Source organism: Pyrus communis, chromosome 11 (assembly GCF_041283825.1).
Source record: "Pyrus communis isolate YQ-2024b chromosome 11, ASM4128382v1, whole genome shotgun sequence".
Classification (NCBI taxonomy): Eukaryota; Viridiplantae; Streptophyta; class Magnoliopsida; order Rosales; family Rosaceae; genus Pyrus; species Pyrus communis.
The window spans coordinates 23,984,484-23,999,931 of record NC_142575.1 but is presented as its reverse complement, the minus strand read 5'-3'; the positions used below and the strand labels follow the sequence as shown (position 1 = coordinate 23,999,931).

The following is a 15,448-nucleotide window of genomic DNA, read 5'->3' as shown; positions in this document are numbered from 1 at the left end:
CAGCTTCTTAGTCCAATACTGCACCAAACGCTTCACTAAGGTAGTCCAGCTTAGTCTAGTCTAAGCCAGTCCAGCTTAGTCCTTGAAGCTAATCCAGTCCGAGATAGTCCGGCGCAACAAACGCCCCCTTAGTGTTAACCATCCCATAAATGTTAAAATGCTTAAGAGCAAGCCCAGCGTTGCTGGTTGCTCGGGGGACGGGGGAGAGAAAAGGGGCCCGAGGCCTGGTGGACCGGCTCCAGTGTTGGAGAGCCTGAGTGGAGGTGGAGGCCCGAGCTCCGGGCCCGTGGAGAATTACCAGCCCGAGAGCTTGAGGCCCTGTGATGCTAGTACTGACGTCAGCCTGGCGTCAGACCTTTTTTTAATTTTTTTTTCTGTTAGGCTCGTGAACCCCACTCGCGCGTGGGGGCGCGTCGCCGACAAGAAATCAGAAAAAAAAAATTGCTTTTTCAGTGACCGTTGGGAGGCCACGTGGCTTCCCACGGTCCGTTCGATTTCAACGGATCCTTAATTTGGACCGTTCGATCTCAAAGGTAAAAAAAAAAAAGTCTTATTTAATATCCACCATTCGATCTGAGATCAACGGTGGATATTAATATGCTTTATAAATAAAAAAATAAAAGAAAAAATAGTTTTAAAATTAAGAAAAGTTACTGTTGTGACATGTGGCACAATCTGGTGTGTTGGAATTCAAATTTTTTTATATCCAACGACAGAGATTAATTAGTTGAATAAAAATTTTTAAAAAAATTCAAAAAAATTCAAAAACAAATCTGAAATTTAAAAAAAAAAATTGTTTTTACTTTTCTATAAATACCTTCTCATTATCATCTACCTTACACAACAATTTCATATTTTCTCAACTACTTTCAATCACATTCCTTTCTTTGTCTCAAAGTTTCAATCCATTTTTTTCCAACAAAATGACCACTGGTGCAGGTACGAGTACGATTAATTGTATTTTCGGATAATGACACGTGGCATAACAAATACGATTAAAAAATTTATCGGAAATCCATCTCCAATAATTGTCTTTTTGGATTTTATGACAAGTGACGCAACGACAATGATTAAAAATCTTATCCGAAATTACAAATAAAATTATTTTGTATTATTTAATAATACTTTGGATAATGACACGTAATGCAATGAAAACAATTAAAAATCTTATCCAAAATTACAATTAAAATTATTTTGTATTATTTTATACATAAAAAAATACTAATATTTTATTGCCTATTGCCAGAGCTATTGAAGTGTAATGCAAATGCTATTGTCAGGACAATTACTGTTCATTAAGGAAAGTTACTGTTCATAAAGTGAATTGAATAGTGCATAACCTGCGGGGGAGAACTCCAACTGGAGTTGCTCTAAAAAAACTACTTTGATGCTTCTGGCAACTTTACTCGCAGCCAAAGCTTTCGTAATATTATTTATTTCATTTTTTTTTTTTTTTTTTGAAAGAGACGATATTAATTCATAGGGTAATAAAATGAGTACATTAGGTGATGAGCTGCCATTTCAAGCTCGGGGATTACAGTCTGAAAACAAAATATCCGAAATGATATCAGGTGGTTCTTCAAATCACGAACCAGAAACCGAACTTGCAACAACATAACGTGCCAAACGGTGAGCAACTTCGTTGTTTTGGGGGCGAGTATGGGCCACAGTTGCTCTAGTGATCGAAGACATCAAGACCTTGGAATCCTCCACAATGATCCAGATGGGGGAGTCATTTCGAAGCTCACAATGAAGAGCTGAAACAATCTGGAGTGCATCACTCTCAAATAACAATATTAAGAAATCCCCTTTGAACCGCCAACAACAACCCTTCCCCTACCGCAAGAGCTTCGATACGGAGGGGCGAGGAAACGTACTAAAAAATAGCAGATCTTGCTACTACAAACATACGCCGATGGTCCCGAATCACAATTCCTACACCACCCAATTAGACGGACTCCCTCCACGCACCATCGACATTGATTTTGTGATAGTCTAGCTGGGGTCTAATCCAACAGGAAACGATATGAGAGATGGTGGCTACCACCGATCTCTGAAAGTCCATCCACTAGCTAATAGCTTTGGCAACAACAAAATCAGGTTTTTCCGATTTTCCGTTCCAAAGCATAGCATTCCAAGCCCCCCCCAAATGGCCCACCAAACCATAAGGCATAGATCATAGTTTGATGGGTATTTGGTGTCACGGTGACATGTTATTGTTACTTTGAGTTTGTAGAAGAGTAAAGAAATTGGAGGAACTGGATATTCACAAGGATGATGCTGCATCTGTGACATTCACATGGAAAAATGACAACTTCTCTAAGTTAAATGCTGTCAAGCATTACTCCGATGTCTTCGTCATGGGTTGTTTTGAATGGTATTTTATTGTCTCGTACCATCCACAAGCTTAAATTTTTCTTTTTGCATTGTGCTATTTATGGTTTTCCACCTGTCTTGGTTCGATCAGGCGAATCCTTATGTATCCGCGTGGGAAGAAAACCGTAGGCTACTTGTCAGTCTATCTGGATGTTACTGGTTCTTCAACACTGCCAAAAGGGTGGGCTAGATATGCGCAATTCAGCTTGAGTGTTATCAATCAACTTCAGAGCAGCAAGTCAATAACAAAGGGTACATTGTTGTTATGTTCCTGTTGCTTATTTCACATTCATCCTTGTTTTTGTCTCTTGCCATGTTAGTTTATAATTTGTAGGGTAAAGTTAATTTATCGAAGGGAACTAGTCATTGCTGTGTCCTGTCATGGAGGTTTTTCGTTGATTTAGTCTCATGCTTACCATCAATACCTGGCTGCCTTCTCGACTTTTTATTGAACTTACCATATGAGGAACTGAAAGTAGATAAACGAAAGGCAATAGGTAATTTTGTATCTCTGGTTCAAAAGATTAATTAGGTTTAGCACGGAAGTAGTATGCTAGCAATACTTTCCACTATTGGGAGATCTCCTTTGAAGGAAATCATAGAACTTGAGGAACATCTTATTGGTCAATGTTATTTTTGCTGTATGTAGGGTTGCCCTTTAGGAAACATTCAAATGGTAATTTCCCCGGGTCCTGAAGACAATTAAGGTCACGTTCTGTTTCTTTATTCTCCCATCATTTCCTCAGAATATCCAGGAACCGTCAAATATTACTGCTAGGTTTCTTATTATTCTATTTTCTCTACTAAATGTGAAACTTCAATGTGTTATCACGGCTTGGATTTCCAGTTTGGAGTCTGAAAATTATATCTTATATTTAACGACCTCTAACAACGGAAGCTCGTTTACCAAATTTCTATGTCTGCATGTCTGGCTGGTTGGCTTAGACCTTTTGAAAATGAAAAGGGCGTGCATGAGCCATGATTGTTTAATTAACATGATGCAGCTGAAGGTTGAGATGCTGGATATCTTTCTTCTTCCAAAGATGGGATCTCGTTTTTATGGCATTTGACATTGCAAAATATACCTTATCTGCAGCATGGTTGATAGTTTACCTGCTATTAATTAGTATAGTAAATCACCTAGGAGTGACAGCATAACTTTTCATGTCTAAAATGGTGATTACCGTTGAAGGCCCAACTGTTCAAATTTACTTGAAGTTATGGCAATCGAGTATTTAGGTTCTATTTAATAAATATTCCCGTGATAAAACCCGTTTAGTTTAGGTAAATCAATATTGAATCTTACACCCCAATTTATTGAAAATAATATCTTCGTACCGATTTGGGTAGTCTGACCTCAAATGTTAGCTAAAGGTGAGGTGAGTATGTACTTGGGTTTGCTCTGCACAACGTTTGTTTTTGGAATATAATTATAGGCAACCGGTGTGTTTGTTAAGCAGTTGAAATAAGTAGCTAAAATAGATAGTTAATTTCTGGACCTTCAATCTCTTTCTTTGGGATTGAAGCAATTGAAATCGGATTGTTTTGACCTTGAGTCTTACGTTTGCTGACCGTGGAAGTCTTTTATTCTTGGATCTAATGCTCTAGGACTAACTGTTTTTGTTCCCGTTACTTATTTTAAGTACTCTGCGTAATGAGCTACCCCTTATTTTTATTTGTATATTAGAAATTGTTATGCTTCTATTGTGATCATGAATATTTGGACTTTGCAGATACTCGACATGTTTTCATTAAAAAGGAAAGTGAATCGGGCTTCGCCTCTTTAATTCCTCTAAGCGAGTTTTACAACGACTGTGAAGCATATCTTGTGAATGACATGTGTATAATTGAGGCCAAGGAATTAAGCTTTTAGAAGACCAAAAAGGTTGTAAAGCTGCACTTGTTCTGAGGGGGTGCCTACTGATGCACCAAGTTGCAAGCAGGTTTGCACCGAGCCTACTGATAACCCTCCTAACCGTCCCATTGTCATGGACCATTAGGATGCGTCCTCCACACCAGTTTAGGTAAAATAAGGAAAGCTTTTGTTCCACTGCACGATGAAGTTTGTTTGTGGCATCCTTCTCCTATTGAATTCCGAGAGAAGAGAAGCTGCGTGTCTACTGAGTCGGTAAAGAGAAGCTGCAAGGTTATCGTCAATGAAAGAATGTGTGATCAACTTATTCTAAATTTGTGTTAAAATTAGTATACGCCGTCGAGGCGACGACCAAGAACAAGGATGCCTTCTTTGAACCATGTATAAAGTATATATTAACCTTGCCGTGAGTAACAAGCAAAATCAGATAGTTCTTGTCAATCACGGAGAAGTAGAAATCGGAATAATTTCGCTGTCTCTCTGTCAAATAAATGGGAAGTCAAGAAATTGAAATAATTTCAATACCCATGGAGAGAACGTCAAGAAGCAAAAGAATTTGAGTACTCAAATTCGACCAGTTATTTACACGAGTGTCAAATAAATACCGATTAACCTTATTGGATCAAATGATAGGCATTATTGAGAAAAATAAGGCTTTTCTCAGATGAAATGGAAATTTGATTCATGTTACAACATAAAGGTTTTTCATTCCATAGCCAAAAAGGTATGCAGCCATGAAACTTGGATTAAAGGGAAACATAATGGACTGAGCGGTAGAGTCGTGGAAACATCTGTTTCTGACTTTCTTCCATATTTTGGACCTTAGTTCTATGGAACAATTATGAGAAATCCAAAAGCATCCAGCTAAAAAGGAACTTTGTGGAAAGACAATTATGCCATTGCCATTTCTATACAGTGAATGTTATGAGATTTATGAAAGAATCTGTTTCATTGAATAAATGAGTCTTTACAACTGTGTATATATATACACCTGCTAATCATAATTAGCACCTAATCAAGTATAACTAATTACACTAAGACAACAATTAGTTACACTAAGCAAATAGAAAACTGTTATGATGTGTTGGATTGTGTGTCAATACACCCCCTCAAGCTGATAGGAGGTAATCCGAGGGTAAGCTTGGACTGCAAAGCATTGAACCGAGCTTTAGAAAGAGCCTTTGTGTGAATATTAGCAATTTGATGTTGAGTAGGCACATACTTGACATGAAGAAGATGAGAGAGTACTAACTCCCAAATATAGTGATAATCCATTTCAACATGTTTGGTACAAGCATGAAAAATTGGATTTGAAGAGAGGGAGATGGCAGAGACATTATCACACCATAAGACAAGAACTTTGGATAAAGGAAAGCTAATGTCTTTGAAGATCTTACAAACCCATGTAATTTCTGCTGCAGTATGTGCTAGAGAACAATATTCAGCTTATGTGGAATATCGAGCAACTGTGCTTTGTTTGTTGGCACTCCAATTGATAAGGTTGCTACCCAAATACACATAATAGCCATTGGTTAAATGCCGATCATAAACACAGCCAGCCGAATCAGTATCAAAGAAAGCAGTGAGATGGAGAAGACTCTTTGTAAACCATAACCCTTGATTCACAAAACCCTTAAGAAATCTAAGGATCCTTTTTACAGCTTGATAATGTGTATCTCGTGGACAATGAAGGAACTGGCAAACTTGACTAACTGCAAAGGATAAGTCAGGCCGTGTCCATGTCAAATATTAGAGAGCACCAACAATGGACTTGTATTCATGAGGATCAGATAAAGGGGAGCTAACATGATCTAATTTCTGACTACCAAGTGGTGTTGAACACGGTTTGCAGCCTTCCATCTTTGCTTTAAGTAATAAATCAAGAGCATATTTTCCTTGAGAAAGAAAAATGCCCTCTGAAAGATCTGTGGACTTCCAGGCCTAAGAAATAATGAAGAGGACCTAAGTCCTTAGCTGGAAACAGTTTACCAAGTTGAGTGATAAAATTCTTGTAGACTGAAGGATTTGGACTAGTGACCAATATATCATCCACACAGACCAAAATAATCACCAGTGCAGGAGAAAATGTAACAAAGAATGAGCAATCAGATTGTGAGTTGGAGAAGCCAAGAGATAACAGAGCATAAAATAATTTGTCATACCAAGCTCTAGGAGCTTGCTTGAGCCCATAAAGTGATTTATTTAACTTGCAAACATAAGAAGACTTAGAAGAGTCAATAAAGCCTGGATGTTGTTGCATGAATACTTCTTCTTTGAAGGAACCATGGAGAAAGGAATTACTAATGTCCAATTGATTCAAGAACCAGTCAAACTGAACAGCCAATGTTAACAAGATCCGAATAGTCACTGGCTTTGCAACAGGACTAAAGGTTTCCTTAAAATCCACACCTTCTTGTTGATGGAAACCTTTGGCTACTAATCTAGCCTTGTACCTGTCCACAGAACCATCGGGTTTCTTCTTTATTCTAAAACCCCATTTACAACCAATCTAATTCTGATGAAGATAAGATGGAACAATAGTCCATGTACCAGTAAAGCTTGAAATTCCTCTAACATAACGTGTTTCCAGTGATCATGCTTAGAGGCTTGTAAATATGTAGTAGGAACAAATTGGGCAAGATCAATAGGGTGTTTGGTTGTTGTTAAAGCCTTTGGTTTAAAGATTCCAACTTTGGATCGAGTTATCATTGGGTGAGTATTGTAGGGAGGTGAAGGGGGAATGGGAGAAACATATGGTTGAACGGAAGGTGGAGAAGCCAATTGAGAGGCAAGATGTGAAGAAGTAGAGCTGGAACCATGTAATGGAGAAGAGGATATAGTAGAAGGTACAATGGGTGCAGTAAGAGGTGAAGTAATGGGAAAAGGTAAAATAAATGATGAATCTGGAACAGAAAATGAGTACTGGGTAGATGGTTGAAGAGGTTTTTGATGAAATGGAAAATGACTCTCATTAAACAAGACATGCCTGGAAATATATACCCGAGATGTTTGCATATCTAAACATCTATACCCTTTATGTTGCAGGCTATAACCAAGAAATACACATGGTGTACTCTTGCCAAAAAGTTTAGAAGAAACATAAGGTTTGAGCCAAGGATAGCAACTGCATCCAAAAACTTTTAACCTTGAGTAATTTGGAGGCTTTTGAAAAAGAAGTTCCCATGGTGATTTATCCAAACCAGAAATTGGCAATCTGTTAACTAGATAAACTGTAGTGGAGAAAGCTTTAACCCAAAATTTGTGGGGAACTTTGGAGGCAGCAAGCATTGTTCGAGTGGTCTCAGTTAAATGACTATGTTTCCTCTCAACACACCCATTTTGCTCTTGGGGTGAAGGGAACTGAACTGATGCAAAACACCATGTTGGAGAAGAAATGAACTAGACTGAGAACTTGTAAACTCACCTCTGAATTAGATCGTAAAGTCTTGATTTTGTTTCCAGTCAAATTCTCAACATATGATTTGAAATGCACAAATATGGAGAAGACCTCATATTTGAACTTCAAAGGAAATAGCCAGCTATATTTGGTAAACTCATCAACAAACAAAACATACAATTTATATCCACTAACAGAGGAGATAGGAGCAGGGCCCCAAACATCATAGTGAACAAGTTCTAAACTGTGAGTAGTACTGCTAGTGCTTATAGAAAATGGCAACTTATGATTTTTACCAATTGCATAATCTTGACAAAAGAAAGATACATATTGTTTGTCAGTGTAAGTAAACTTATTTCTACTTAATATCTTCCGAAAGATTGTAGAAGAGGGATGTCTAAGCCTTTTATGCCAAAGTTGTAAGGAAGCTGGAGTATTCATATTAGCATAGGATGAGGAAGAATTTGGAGCACAAACAGAAGTAGGTGAAGTACCTTGCACATGATAAAAGCCAGAGCTAACTGGCCCTTGAAAAAGCATCATCCCCGTAGAACGGTCATTGATTGTAAAACCATCAGAATCAAGGATTACTTGACAATAATTATCCTTTAAAAATTGATATGCAGAAAGAAGATTACACTTCATGTGACGAACATGGAGAACATTGTTCAACTTAAATGCTACAGTTAGAGTTTTAAGAATAGAAGTACCAGTGTGGTGAATGGGCATACCTTGACCATCACCGATATAAACCTTGTCTTCACCATGATAAGACATAGGAGAATGAGTAACAGATATATCATTCGTGATATGTGAGATAGCTCGAGAGTCCAAAATCCAGGTAAGAGAGGTAGATTTAGCAGTGGTGTGAGCACACATTGCTGTTAATTTGGCTGGTGGAATTTTTCCAGCAAACGCATGATTTATGCGTTCAAATCAGTCAATTGCTTCATGATCTTAAGAGTGACAGATTTGACAGGGAACTTGGCCACCAGAGTATTGTCGATTTGAGCCTCTTGAAGAACGACTTGGATTGCAGGAGTTGCCTCAGAAATTACCAGTCCCACGATAATTGTTGAAACTGCGATTGTTGCCACGATTATTGCCACCATTGTGATCATGATTGTTGCATCTATAATTCTTAGAAGAATTATAGTTGGAGTATGGAGCAGCAAATGCTGGAGGAAGGGCATTAAATTGAGGCGTTGGAAGAATCGGAGCCTGAGAATGCTGAGACTGAGCAACATAGGCATGAAAAGGTTCTGTAACAGCAGGAACAACAAATTTCTTCTTCTGATTCATAAAGAGTTCTTTGTTGATCAATAAACCATGAAGTTCATCAAGATTTGTGGAGGAAATTTGCAGCATTATAGAGTCAATGAAGGACTTGTTCTTATCAGAGAGGCCATTGAGCGTAACAACAATAAGATCAGGATCAGAAACTGGCGTGCCGGCAGCCATTAAAGCATTCGAAATACTTTTGATTTGTTGAATGTATTCAGAGATTGAAATATCACCTTTCTGAACTGAGTGAAGGCGAGTGCGGAGTTGGTGAATGTGCGTAGCAGAGGCTCCACTGAAACGTTGTTCAAGATTGATCCACAATTCGTAAGATGAAGATATACCAACGGTGAAAGGTATGATTTCTTCAGATAAAGTGGAATTCAACCAAATGAGGATGTTTTGATCATTCTCATACCAAGTTTCAAAGGCTGGATTCGGAGCACCGGTACTGTGGCCAGAACTGTCAAGAAGAAATGGCGGTGGACACACTTCAGTGCCGCCAAGAATTCCAGTGAGCTTGTAACGACGACAGATTGGAGCAAAGAGCGCCTTCCATACGAGATAATTGTCTCATTTAAGCTTCGTGGGAACCATACAACTAATGTTTTGGATTATGATAGAAGAAATAGATGAAATTAGGAAATTAGGGTTAGGGTTCATTGAAGATGAATTTGGGGCAAGAATGTCAAGATTTGTTGGAGAAGACGCTGAAGATGCCATTGTAGAGACAGAGAGAAACAAAGATGAAAGATCGAAAAGATGGAGAATTGATAAAAAACTGAAGAAAGATCGCAAACGAAAGCGTGAAGAGAATCAATCTAGAGATGAAGATCGATGAGAATCGCGAAGAGGTGGAGAAGATCACATAGAGGTGGTTAAGCAAAAGGCGGTTGATACCATATAAGATTTATGAAAGATTCTGTTTCATTGAATAAATGAGTCTTTACAACTGTGTATATATATATATATATATATATATATATATATATATATATACACCTGCTAGTCATAATTAGCAACTAATCAAGTATAACTAATTACACTAAGACAACAATTAGTTACACTAAGCAAATAGAAAACTATTATGATATGCTGGATCGTGTGTGTCAATAAATGTAAGCCTGTTTATTGTCTTCGACTTCCATGTATGTTTTTTTGAGAGATATGCAGTTTCTATTTTGTCTAACACTTTAAATTTGTCAAACTTTATGAGTGACTTTTTGTTTTTTTTTTTTTTTTAGTACACCGATATTTTTACACTAAGAAGAGAGGGAGTTCGGCTAAGCCAAAGAATGAGCATCCTAATTTAATATCGAATTCATCATCCCCTTTTCAAAATTGATGATTGTACCTCTGTGTCCGCGTTGGCTTCCGCCATGTACCCTTGGGACTTATTTCTGTTCAACAAAATGAAACGCTAATTTGATTGCATTTCGACAGCAGCCAGCGCAGCCTCGTCGTTGCTGCCGTCCAAGAGACCACTGTTCTTAAACAAAGTTGAACAAAAAACGGAATCCAAATTTACCCCTAAATATTTATAATGCGTTTTTTTTTTTTTTTTTTTTCTTTTCAGTACATCGATTTTTTTACACTTAGGAAAGATGGAGTTCGGCTAAGCCATATAATGGGCAACCTAATTTAATATTGAATTCGTCATCCACGAGATTCAAACCTAAGACCTTTCACTTCCAAGTGAAGAGGAATACCATCAGACCGTTATACTGAGTAGCTTATGAGTAACAATTGATGTTTGTTTTGCCATGAATGCACTTAATGAAGTTGCTTATTGTCATGATTGATCGCCTATATTTTTCATAAGAGATACAGACACCTACTCTATCTGACATCTCACATCTGTCTAATTATAAGAGTAATTCCATTGATCATTACGTTTGTCGTGAATGCACTAAATGAAGCTATATCTACTATCTTGGACTCCTACGTGCATCTTTCATAGGAGATACGCATGTCTGATGCATCACGTTTGTCACATTATACGAGTAACTAAATTGCCTTTTTTTTTTTTTGTCGCAAATGCATTCTACTTCGTCTAACACCTTACAATTCTAAGGGCTCGTTTGGAGCATTCGTCTTCATCTTTTGTGGGAGACATGCAAACGTATTTTTCAAGATTAAATTCCAATCCTCCCTGGATTAAAATAGAAAAAGAAAACTCAATAAATGGTAATCCTATTCCATTATTCAATCACCATTAAAATTAGGATTTGATGCCTCTATGAAGGCTTATCCTGGAGTTGTGATTCGAATTCGTTCACGATCTTTTAAAAATCTTCGGAGGTTTTGTCTATTTTTGGTGGATTTCGAATTGCTAATATACTAATCTAAGGGTGTGTTTACTAATCCGTAATCAAATTGAAATGAATTGAATTGAAGATGAATTGGATTGAGACGGAATCAGAATCAAATTCTTGCTGAAGTTGTTTACTAAAACTGTCTGAAATCGGAATAGAATTCCATAAAACTGTTTACTAATTCAGCAGAATCGGAATATAAACCAGTATGATTACTAAAATGCCCTTATTCCAAATCAAATATTTTATATACTTTTTTTAATAAAATTTGATATAGTATATAATAGTAAGAAAAAATTAAATTGCTTTTTTATTTCATAGACACTAAAATGATTTTGTTTATTTTTTTTTTTGTATATTTAAGTATTTACTTTAATATCTAAATTTTCTTGCTCAAGTTGTAGTTTCTTCTCATTGGCATATGTATAGAGTTGTGTATAATGTGAGTCTAGGGTTAAGGATAATCTTGGAAATAATGAAAGTAAGTGAAGACATAAAGGGAAAAAAATTATCATTCCAATTGCTTGGGCAATTCGGAATCCAAATACCTTCTGTATGTTAGGAATTCAAATCAGCCAAATCTTGGAATTATATTCCATTTTTTGTGTGGACCAATATTCCATTTTTTGTGTGGATCCTATGCACTTTTGATTCTCTCAATTTTAATAACACACAGATATAATGCGTAATTAGAATCGGATTCCTTATTTTCATTCTCAGCCCAGGTTTCTTGCTCCCACAGTCATAGAGTACAGGTTTGTTGTGGGTTGCATGCTTGTGTTTTTGGGCCTTCTGTAAACTAGTTTCTGTTGGGTTGTATTTGGTGTTATGGTGACATGCTATTGTTACTTATTTGTCGGTTTTGAATTTGTAGAAGAGTAAAGAAATTGGAGGAACTGAATACTCACCAGGAGAAAGCTGCATCTGCGACATTCACATGGAAAATTGACAACTTCTCTAAGTTGGATGCTGCCAAGCATTACTCTGATGCCTTCGTCATCGGTTGTTTTGAATGGTATTTGATTGTCTCCTACCAACCACAAGCTTAAATTTTATTTTTGTTGTTCACTTGTGATGCTTATGGTATTCGACTCGTGTATCCAAGGGGGAACAACAGCGTAGGCTACTTATCGCTCCATCTGGACGTTACAGGTTCTTCAACATTGCCAAAAGGGTTCGCTAGACATGTGCGATTCAGCTTGACTGTCGTCAATCAACTACAAAGCAGCAAATCAATAACAAATGGTACTTTCCTGTTGCTTGGTTCACATTTATCCTTCTTCTTGCCTCTTGCATGTCATTCTATAACTTTTACGGGAAAGATAATTTGTCAAAGGGAACTAGTGGTTGTTGTATGCTTTTACGTACATTTGTTTTTTTTTTAATTCAGTCTCACGCTTAATGCAAAGGAATGAGTATCGTAATGTTTACAAATCATTGCCTGAATGCCTTCTCGACCCTTCATTGTGCTTTACCATACAAGATACTAAAAGTGGATGAACGAAAGGCAATGTGCTAATTTGTTTCTCTTGTTTTTATGGACAAAAGGTTAATTAGAATTTGACAGAAGTAGAATGCTAACAATATTTTCCAATATAGGGAGATCTCCTTTGAAAGTCATAGAACTTGCACAATATCTTATTGTTCAGTATGTTTTGTTTTATTCCTGGTCATCTTTTAGGAAACGTTTCAAATGGTAATATCTCGGGTTCTGAAGACAATTAGATCATATCCTCTTTCTTTAGTCTTCCTCTGAAAAAATAAGCACTTACGGCTATGTTTCTTTCTATGCCATTTTCTCTACAAAGAGTCTGAGAGTGAACGGCACTGTGGTTTCACTGATTTCGTTCCCAGTAATTTGGAGTTGCATTTCTTCCGCTGACAAATACCTGCAGATTTTGACGTTCAGTTGTGCCAAGTAAACTTTTGTATTCTGAAAATTACACGCCTGCATGTCTGGTTGGTTGGTTTAGATCTTTGAAAATGAAAACGGTGTGGACTTCTTGTCCGCCCTTACATTTTTATTGTTCCGTGCAATAAAAATTTGTCTCTTCTTAAAAAAAAGATAAAAAAAATGAAAGGGGTGTGTAATTAAAATGGTGTAATTGGAGGTTGAGATACTGGATATCTAGCCAAAGATGGGATCTTGTTTTTATGGCAGTATATTGAGGTTGCTTACTGTTTGCCAGTGCATTTGATATCACAAATCATATCTGCAGTGCGGTTGATAGTGTACCTGCTTTTATTTAGTATATTAGATCACTTGGCCAATAAGATTTTTCATGTCTAAAAAGATTATTAGCATTGAAAGAACAATTTTTTTTTAATTTTACTTGAAGTTATGGCAATCAAGTATTTACTTTCTATTTAGTGAATGCTCCGGTCTTCCGACTGACAAAACCTATTTAGGATACAGTCTTGATACCGGCTAGGGTACTCTGGCTTCAAATGTTAGCTAAAGGCGAACACTTTCTACAATGTACTTGGGTTTGCTTTACACATCATCCTTTTTGGAATGTAATTATGGGCAATGTGTGTATGTATTAAGTCCTTGAAATAAGTAGTTAAAATTGATAGTTAATCTAGAACCTCATATCTCTTTCTTCGGCCTGGATTGAAACAATTCAAATTGGATTGTTTCAATCTTGAGATTGCTCGCCGTTGAAGTCTTTTGTTCTTGGATCTAATGATTTGGGACCAACTGGTAATTTCCGTTACTTATAAGTACTCTGTGCAATGACTATCCTTATTTTTTATATGAGTATTTCTATATCATTTAGAGATTGCTATGCTTCATGAGTGTATTGTGATCACTAATATTTGGACTTTGCGGATACTGGACATGTGTTCAAGAAAAAGGAAAGAGAATCGGGCTTCTCATCTTTAATTCCTCTAAGCAAGTTTTCTGACCACCGTGAAGGATATCTTGTGGATGACATATGCATCATTGAGGCCAAGGTTGCAGTCCATAAGTCTGAAATTAAGCTTTTAGAAGACCGAAAAAGTTGCAGTGTTGCACTTGTGGAGCCCTTGGATAAAACCATAAAGAAGCAGCAAATTAGGCCACAAGTTCTGAAGAGGTGCCGACCACAGGATGCACCAAGTCCCAAGCAGGTTTGCACCGAGCTTACTGATAGCTCTGCTAACCCTCCCATAGCCGAGGAACCTAAGGATGATGTGCCATCCCCACCAACCGGAGAGCTTGCGGATTTTAGGGGTTTAGGGAATATAGACAATGCTTTTGTTCCACTGCTAGATGAGGTTTGTTCGTGGCATGCATCCTTCGCTAATTGAATGCCAACGCAAGAGAAGTTGCATGTTTACTGAGTGGGCGTTGACAGCTTTGGGCCGGCTATTGCTTGTTATGAAGACGAAAAAGGTCAAGGATATGACAGCCGATGCATGTGAAGAACTAAAACTTTTGTGGGAGGAGCTTGAGGCCTTCAAATTTGACTTGGCGTGGCTGGAGCCTTGTGTTCAAAGGGCTTTGGGTATGAAGAAGACTGGAAAGGGAAGGAAGTTGAAGAGACAGAGAGAGGATGTGGATGCTTTACAAACGCACGCGAAGAGGCTGAGGGCTGAGCTAGCTGTTGCGGAGGTAAATCTTGAGGCAAGAGTATGAGATTTTGACAAGACTCAAGAAGGCGTGGACGAGATATACATGGATAGGGAGCTAGGTTACGGTAGGGGTTAACCTTGTATTTTGTTTGGATGGACGAAATACATTTCCAAAATGAGGAATGGTAGCTACCTTTCTCATGTGGGTGGTGCTATTCACACACTTCTCTAAATTTCGGCCATCGGATCAATGGACAAATACTAGTAAGGGTGTGTGAAAAGTAAAAAATTGTGTGTGAATAACACTGCCCTTCCTGTTTATCTTTCCCTACTTACCTTTCCCACTCATCATTTGACATGTGGACTTTGTTTGTACCATACTTGACCAATCCTGAAACTACTAAGCACCGGTCAACAGTATACCGTCAAGGACCCACAAGACTTTTCCTCCAACCAGGAGGCTAATCACAACGCGACACATGTCGGTATCAGAGGCCAATCACAGCGCAACACGTGTCGATATCAGAGGCCAATCACAACACGACACGTGTCAATGTCAGAACAAAACTAGAAACTCTCTTCTATAAAAGGGGATCATTCTCCCACAATAACTCCTAATGTCATTTGTACTAAACTATTCACTAGAAC

General features: G+C 37.6%; 1 protein-coding gene and 2 long non-coding RNA genes across 3 annotated transcripts; 2 read left to right on the top strand and 1 right to left on the bottom strand.

Moving 5' to 3' along the window:
• Positions 1-1,521: 1,521 nt before the first annotated feature.
• LOC148693139 (uncharacterized) lies at positions 1,522-4,651 on the top strand. The gene is made up of 2 exons (XR_015952986.1): positions 1,522-2,628; positions 4,110-4,651. It is a non-coding gene; the product is annotated as an uncharacterized LOC148693139 (long non-coding RNA).
• Positions 4,652-6,128: 1,477 nt separating this feature from the next.
• On the bottom strand, positions 6,129-10,308 carry LOC148693138 (uncharacterized). The gene is made up of 5 exons (XM_088680311.1): positions 10,282-10,308; positions 8,705-9,479; positions 8,141-8,404; positions 7,674-7,954; positions 6,129-6,758 (listed from the first exon to the last, which is right to left on the bottom strand). Exons 1-5 carry the CDS (start codon positions 10,306-10,308, stop codon positions 6,129-6,131), a joined length of 1,977 nt encoding a protein of 658 aa, XP_088536437.1.
• A 1,649-nt stretch (positions 10,309-11,957) lies between these two features.
• Positions 11,958-15,030, top strand: LOC137742907 (uncharacterized). The gene is made up of 3 exons (XR_015952987.1): positions 11,958-11,997; positions 12,117-12,257; positions 12,348-15,030. It is a non-coding gene; the product is annotated as an uncharacterized LOC137742907 (long non-coding RNA).
• Positions 15,031-15,448: the final 418 nt, after the last annotated feature.

Excerpts from the sequence above, each read along its gene's own strand:
- LOC148693138 (XM_088680311.1), bottom strand. The coding sequence starts at position 10,308 with ATGGCGGAAGCCAACGCGGACACAGAG. Across the intron at positions 9,480-10,281 it reads AAGCCAACGCGGACACAGAG|GCGCTCTTTGCTCCAATCTG; the intron begins GTACAATCATCA and ends CTCGTATGGAAG. Across the intron at positions 8,405-8,704 it reads CAACAATTATCGTGGGACTG|ACAAGGTTTATATCGGTGAT; the intron begins GTAATTTCTGAG and ends ATCATGGTGAAG.